Source organism: Taeniopygia guttata, chromosome 2 (genome assembly GCF_048771995.1).
Source record: "Taeniopygia guttata chromosome 2, bTaeGut7.mat, whole genome shotgun sequence".
Lineage (NCBI taxonomy): Eukaryota > Metazoa > Chordata > Aves > Passeriformes > Estrildidae > Taeniopygia > Taeniopygia guttata.
In genome coordinates, this window is record NC_133026.1 from 150,657,143 (window position 1) to 150,664,891 (window position 7,749).

Here is a 7,749-nt window from a genome sequence, read left to right on the forward strand (position 1 = left end):
TGAAGACGGGCCCCGTTCCCTCCCATGTCTGTTAGGCTGGTCTGGGATATGCAGGTGTGCTTGGGGTGACAGATCTGGTCCTTTCATCATGTTTTCTCCCTCCCCTCCTTGGCTCCATGTCTGTAGTCTTGTCTCTATGCCTCTCCTTTCCTTCTGGAGATGGGAAAGCGATCCCTGTGATTTAGGGAGGTCTCCCATGCTCCCCAAACCCTTGTGTTGGTTCATCTGTTAGCGCTCATCTTACCTGGGCACAGGAAGGTCACACTGTGGGGTCACAGAGCTGGGCTCTTACACATGGAAAGGACTGGTGATGGATAGGGAGAACAAGGCACATGAGGGTCAGGTGAAGGAATGGGCGTGTTCAATTTTCAGAGGAAGGTTGTCCTTGTTGCCCTCTGGAGTTAGCTGAACAGAAATCATTCACATCAGTCTTGTCTCTCTTTTCCCAGCTTTCAGAGATGAGGGAATGGAGTCAATTTGCTCTAGGGAAAGCGGAGTTAGGTATTAGGGAGAATTCCTTCACAAGTAGACTTTTCAAGCTCTGTGCATGACTGCCCAAGGACAGTGGTGTAGTCTCCGTTGCTAGATGAATTTAGAAGCCATGGAGATTTAGACTTTGGCATGTTTGATGGTGACGTTACAGGAGATGGAGGAATGGTGGGACTTGATGCAGTTTTACATTTAAGTCATTTACAAATGAAACATTTCTGAAATTGGTGGCACTCACAGATTTGTTTTCCATTTGGGCTGCATGTCAAGAGTCTTCTTCAGCTTAAGGGGTTCCATGGGTGTTGGGGGCAGCTGAGCAAGGGAGGAGAGGGTAGATGGGAGCAGCAGCAGCAGGTGAGGGGTGAGGCAGGCCTTGGTGGTCTTGAGTTGTGGCAAGTGCCGATGGGTGAGGCCACTTGGAGGATTTGCCTTGAGGAAATGGTGCTTGGCTGAGCTGTGTGTCTGCTCTGTGCCAGTGCCTCAGCCTGGGCATGAGGGGAGAGCTGTGGCTGCTGTTGGACACAACCCTTTTGTGAAGCCTTTGAGGCTCCTTCCCATTCTCCACTCCAGAGCACCCGAACAAGCCCAGGTTGCCAGAGAGTGCCGTGAGGGGCCTGAGAGTGGCTGAGAGGCTGGCCCAGAGGCTGGGGATCAGTGGCACGAAGCCCAGATGGAGTCAAGTCCTGAGGGAAGCATGTCGAGAGTTGCATCCATGAGGCCCAGCCTGTTGAAGATCCTCAGCAAGGGTGGGGGCAGTGGAGTGTGAAAGAAGGGCAGTGGAGGACCAGCAAGATCGGGAAAGGGTGGAGCAGCTTTCCTAGAGGAGAGCTGGGATTCCCAGGAGACAAGGATGGATGGGGGTGTCATGAGTGTGGATAAATCCCTGGTGGCAAAGGATGAATCCAGGGAGCCCGGCTGTTCTCAGCAGTGGAGGAGGAGGGGGAAGGACACAAATGGAAATTGATGAAATTCTATGGGCAGAGAAGGCAAGAACTTTTCGTTGTGATAGATGTAAGAAAGTGAAAGTGGTGAGGGGATCTGGGAGATGCCATCTGATGTCCTGGGAGATCCAAAACTGAGCTGTCCATTGTGTTGGGAATGCAGCTCTTGCTAACTTTCCTTGATCAGTGGATTGGAAGCATTTGCACTCTAGAATTTGTGTCAAAGGCAATGACTTTTTTTTTTTTTTTTTTTTTTGTTGTGGGGTGTCAATTGTCTTGCTGGGAAGAGATTTTGCCAGGTGTGTTCTGGCATGGAGTGACTCTTCCAGTTTTATGCTCAGGAGGGGATTGGGTCAAATGCTTTGGTGAATCAGGATCCGGGCTTGTGTTGCATTTTAGGTGGTGTTTCCCTCCGTCCCTGCTTCCTACAACAGTCTTGGTAGTTCCTGGTGGTGACGGATTTGCTAAGAAAGGTTTTGTTGCCCTTTTCCATCCACCCCAGCGGCCTGTTCATTGCAAGAAATGTGCCGGATGAGGGTGTGAGAGCATTAGAATTTAAAATTACCAGAGTCCTCTGAGGCTTTGATGCAAGAGAACTTTATTGAGGAAAAAGATGGAAAAGACGAAGGAAGCAAGTGGAAAGGATCATGTAGGGGGCAAGAAGGGCAACGATCAGCCGAGGTGCTTTGCTTGCAGGTTCTGTTTCCTGAGGATCAAATTTCCTGTGTCAGGAGTGGTGCTGAGGGCCCTTAGCAGATGTAGCCACCCCTTCTGCCATAGCAGCCCAGGCCGTAGCCATAGCCCAGGCCAAAGCCAAATCCACCAGAGATGGGCTGTCCCTGGGCGTTGAGTTCGCTACCGACAGCAGCCGAGGAGGTGGATCCGACGGCGGTGTTCTGGGGGAAGGAGGTCATGATGGGTCCTGGCAGGGTGACCAGCACAGGGGAAGGGTCGATGATGACGCGGGAATCCTGGCATTGCAGGGCACAGGGCTCGTTGCAGCTGTTGGCCAGCGGGGTGGGTCCGCAGGTGGATCCGCAGCGGGTGTTGCAGGCCATGGCTGTGGTGTGGAGGGTGCCTGGAAGAGAATGGGTGAGGTAGGAACAGGGGTGTGGAGTTTTTAGAAGCAGTGATGCAGGAGGGCGAGGGAAAGTGTGCAGGTTGTTGTGGGGCTGTGGGGAGGCGTGAGGGCTGCTGAAGCAGGGGCCGAGCTGGCTGGAAGAGAAGGGCCAGGAGAAGGGCTGGAGCAGGAGGGTCAGGGGATTGAGGCTCACCTGGTTTTTGGCAGGAGCAGAAGGCTTCAGGTGAAGTGTGTGAGGGAGAGAGGCTCTGGCCTGGCTTTTATGCTGGTCTGGAGGAGTGGGACAACCCTTTCCCATGGCCTTGGGGCATTTTGTGGCAGCACCTCTTTGCTGATCCAGACTGGTGAGTGATGAGGTGGGAATTGCTTTCCCTGCCACATTTCTGCAGTTCCATGTCCTCTCCTTGATTCTGCATCTCCATCTGACCTTGGCGGCAGCTTTTAAATGTTAGTAATAAAGACCAAAATTTGATGATGATGTTGTTGTTTTTCAGGGAGGGCTGACAACAGGACCAAAGCTTTGGACAGTGAGGTGTCATCCATGAAGTCACTCCACACTCTGGTGTGCTGTGGTTTGTGGCCTTCTTGTGAAGACGGGCCCCGTTCCCTCCCATGTCTGTTAGGCTGGTCTGGGATATGCAGGTGTGCTTGGGGTGACAGATCTGGTCCTTTCATCATGTTTTCTTCCTCCCCGCCGTGGCTCCATGTTTTTGAGTCTGTCTCTATGCCTTTCCTTTCCTTCTGGAGATGGGAAAGCGATCCCTGTGATTTAGGGAGGTCTCCCATGCTCCCCAAACTCTTGTGTTGGTTCATCTGTAGCGCTCATCTTACCTGGGCACAGGAAGGTCACACTGTGGGGTCACAGAGCTGGGCTCTTACACATGGAAAGGAAATCTGGTGTAGGATAAGGAGAACAAAGCACATGAGGGGCAGGAGAAGGAATGGGCGTGTTCAATTTTCAGAGAAAGGTTGTCCTTGTTGCCCGCTGGAGTTAGCTGAACAGAAATCATCCACATCAGTCTTGTCTCCCTTTTTCCCAGCCTTCAGAGAAGAGGGAATGGAGTGAATTTGCTCTAAGGGAGGTTGAGTTAGGTATTAGGGAGAATTCCTTCACAAGTAGAGTTTCAAGCTCTGTGCATGACTGCCCAAGGACAGTGGTGTAGTCTCCATTGATAGATGAATTTAGAAGCCATGCAGATTTGGACTTTGGCATGTTTGATGGTGACATTATGGGAGATTGAGGAATGGTTGGACTTGATGCCATTTTGCATTTAAGCATTCTACAAATGAAATATTTCTGAGATTGGTGGCACTCACAGATTTGTTTTCCAGTTGGACTGCATGTCAAGAGCCTTTTCCAACTGAAGGGATTCCATGGGTGTTGGGGGCAGCTGGGCAAGGGAGGAGAGGGTAGATGGAGCAGCAGCAGGTAAGGGGTGAGGCAGGCCTTGGTGGTCTTGAGTTGTGGCAAGTGCCGATGGGTGAGGCCACTTGGAGGATTTGCCTTGAGGAAATGGTGCTTGGCTGAGCTGTGTGTCTGCTCTGTGCCAGTGCCTCAGCCTGGGCATGAGGGGAGAGCTGTGGCTGCTGTTGGTCACAACCCTTTTGTGAAGCCTTTGAGGCTCCTTCCCATTCTCCACTCCCAGAGCACCCGAACAAGCCCAGGTTGCCAGAGAGTGCCGTGAGTGGCCTGAGAGTGGCTGAGAGGCTGGCCCAGAGGCTGGGGATCAGTGGCACAAAGCCCAGATGGAGTCAAGTCTCAAGGGAAGCATGTCGAGAGTTGCATCCATGAGGCCCAGCCTGTTGAAGATCCTCAGCAAGGGTGGGGGCAGTGGAGTGTGAAAGAAGGGCAGCGGAGGACCACCAAGATCCTGAAAGGGTGGAGCAGCTTTCCTAGAGGAGAGCTGGGATTCCCAGGAGACAAGGATGGATGGGGGTGTCATGAGTGTGGATAAATCCCTGGTGGCAAAGGATGAATCCAGGGATCCCGGCTGTTCTCAGCAGTGGAGGAGAAGAGGGAAGGGCACAAATGGAAATGGATGCAATTCTATGGGCAGGGAAGGCAAGAACTTTTCATTGTGATAGATGTAAGAAAGTGAAGCCGGTGATGGGATCTGGGAGATGCCACCTGATATCCTGGGAGATCCAAAACTCAGCTGTCCATTGTGCTGGGAATCCGGCTCTTGCTGACTCAGCTTGATCAGTGGGGTGGAAGCTCTTGCACTCTAGAGTATGTGTCAAAGGCAATGATGTTATTTCTTTTTTTATTTGTTGTGGTGGAATTTCAAGTGTCTTGCTGGGAAGAGGTTTTGCCAAGTGTGTTCTGGCATGGAGTGACTCTTCCAGTTTTATGCTCTGGAGTGGATTGGGTCAAATGCTTTGGTGTATCAGGATCTGGGGCTTGTGTCACATTTTAGGCGGTGTTTCCCTCCATCCCTGCTTCCCACAACAGTCTTGGTTGTTCCTGGTGGTGACCGATTTTCTAAGAAAGGATTTGTTGCCCGTTTCCATCCACCCCAATGTCCTGTTCATTGCAAGAAATGTGCCGGATGAGGGTGTGAGAGCTTTGGAATTAAAAAGGGACGGAGTCACCTGAGGCTTTGATGCAAGAGAACTTTATTGAGGCAAAAGATGGAAAAGACGAAGGAAGCAAGTGGAAAGGATTGTGTAAGAGGCAAGAAGGGCAACGGTCAGCCGAGGTGATTTGCTTGCAGGTTCTGTTGTCTGAGGATCAAATTTCCTGTGTCAGGGGTGGTGCTGAGGGCCCTTAGCAGATGTAGCCACCCCTCCTGCCATAGCAGCCCAGCCCATAGCCATAGCCAAGGCCAAAGCCAAATCCAAATCCACCAGAGATGGGCTGTCCCTGGGCGTTGAGTTCACTGCCCAGAGCAGCCGAGGAGGTGGATCCGACGGCGGTGTTCTGGGGGAAGGAGGTCATGATGGGTCCTGGCAGGGTGACCAGCACAGGGGAAGGGTTGATGATGACGCGGGAATCCTGGCATTGCAGGGCACAGGGCTCGTTGCAGCTGTTGGCCAGCGGGGTGGGTCCACAGGTGGATCCGCAGCGGGTGTTGCAGGCCATGGGTGTGGTGTGGAGGGTGCCTGGAAGAGAATGGCTGAGGTAGGACAGGGATGTGGGAGAGTGGGGGGCAGTAATGCAGGTGGACAAGGGAGTGTGGAAGGTGTGGTGGGGCTGTGGGGAGGCGTGAGGGCTGCTGAGGCTGGGGCTGAGCGTGCTGGAAGAGAAGGGCGAGGAGAAGGGCAGGAGCAGGATGGTCAGGGGTGTGAGGCTCACCTGGTTTTTGGCAGGAGCAGAAGGCTTCAGGAGAAGTGTGTGAGGGAGAGAGGCTCTGGCCTGGCTTTTATGCTGGTCTGGAGGGGTGGGGCAACCTTTTCCCGTGGCCTTGGGGCATTTTTTAGGCAACGCCTCTTTGCTGACCCAGCCTGGTGAGTGATGAGGTGGGAATTGTCTTCCTCGACATATTTCTTCAATTCCATGTCCTGTTCTTGAGTCTATTTCTGTATCTGACCTTGGCGGCAGCTTTTAAATGTTCGTAATACAGACCAGAATTTGATGATGATGTTGTTGTTTTTCAGGGAGGGCTGACAACATGACCAAAGCTTTGGACAGTGAGGTGTCATCCATGAAGTCACTCCACCACACTGGTGTGCTGTGGTTTGTGGCCGTCTTGTGAAGATGGGCCCCGTTCCCTCCCATGTCTGTTAGGCTGGTCTGGGATATGCAGGTGTGCTTGGGGTGACAGATCTGGTCCTTTCATCATGTTTTCTTCCTCCCCTCCTTGGCTCCATGTCTGTAGTCTTCTCTCTATGCCTCTCCTTTCCTCCTGGAGATGGGAAAGTGATCCCTGTGATTTAGGGAGGTCTCCCATGCTACCCAAAGTCTTGTGTTGGTTCATCTGTAGCGCTCATCTTACCTGGGCACAGGAAGGTCACACTGTGGGGTCACAGAGCTGGCTCTTACACATGGAAAGGAAATCTGGTGAAGGATAGGGAGAACAAGACACATGAGGGGCAGGTGAAGGAAATGGGCGTGTTCAATTTTCAGAGAAAGGTTGTCCTTGTTGCCCTCTGGAGTTAGCTGAACAGAAATCATTCACATCAGGCTTGTCTCTCTTTTCCCCAGCCTTCGGAAAAGAGGGAATGGAGTCAGTTTGCTCTAGGGAAAGTTGAGTGTAGGTTTTAGGGAGAATTCCTTCACAAGTAGAGTTTTCAAGCTCTGTGCATGACTGCCCAAGGACAGTGGTGTAGTCTCCATTGCTAGATGAATTTAGAAGCCATGGAGATTTGGCCTTTGGCATGTTTGATGCTGACCTTACAGGAGATGGAGGAATGGTTGGACTTGATGCAGATTTACATTTAAGTCTTTTACAAATGAAACATTTCTGAGATTGGTGGCACTCACAGATTTGTTTTCAGTTGGGCTGCATGTCAAGAGTCTTCTCCAGCTGAAGGGATTCCATGGGTGTTGGTGGCAGCTGAGCAAGGGAGGCGAGGGTAGATGGGAGCAGCAGCAGGTGAGGGGTGAGGCAGGCCTTGGTGGCCTTGAGTTGTGGCAAGTGCCGATGGGTGAGGCCACTTGGAGGATTTCCCTTGAGGAAATGGTGCTTGGCTGAGCTGTGTGTCTGCTCTGTGCCAGTGCCTCAGCCTGGGCATGAGGGGAGAGCTGTGGCTGCTGTTGGACACAACCCTTTTGTGAAGCCTTTGAGGCTCCTTCCCATTCTCCACTGCCAGAGCACCCAAACAAGCCCAGGTTGCCAGAGAGTGCAGTGAGTGGCCTGAGAGTGGCTGAGAGGCTGGCCCAGAGGCTGGGGATCAGTGGCACGAAGCCCAGATGGAGTCAAGTCTCAAGGGAAGCATGTCGAGAGTTGCATCCATGAGGCCCAGCCTGTTGAAGATCCTCAGCAAGGGTGGGAGCAGTGGAGTGTGATAGAAGGGCAGTGGAGGACCAGCAAGATCCTGAAAGGGTGGAGCAGCTTTCGTAGAGGAGAGCTGGAATTCCCAGGAGACAATGATGGATAGGGGTGCCATGAATGTGGATAAATCCCTGGTGGCAAAGGATGTATCCAGGGAGCCCGGCTGTTCTCAGCAGTGGAGGAGAAGGGGGAAGGGCACAAATGGAAATGGATGCAATTCTCTGAGTGGAGAAGGCAAGAACTTTTCATTTGTGAGTGTGACCAGAAAGTGAAAGCGGTGATGGGATCTGGGAGATGCCATCTG

General features: G+C 52.3%; 1 protein-coding gene across 1 annotated transcript; it reads right to left on the reverse strand.

Moving 5' to 3' along the window:
- Positions 1-2,179: 2,179 nt before the first annotated feature.
- On the reverse strand, positions 2,180-2,488 carry LOC115494032 (feather beta keratin-like). The gene has a single exon (XM_032747099.3). It carries the CDS (start codon positions 2,486-2,488, stop codon positions 2,180-2,182), a length of 309 nt encoding a protein of 102 aa, XP_032602990.3.
- Between the last annotated feature and the right edge of the window lie 5,261 nt (positions 2,489-7,749).

Bases quoted from the DNA above. Each gene is read 5' to 3' on its own strand.
- LOC115494032 (XM_032747099.3), bottom strand. From the start codon at position 2,488: ATGGCCTGCAACACCCGCTGCGGATCCACCTGCGGACCCACCCCGCTG.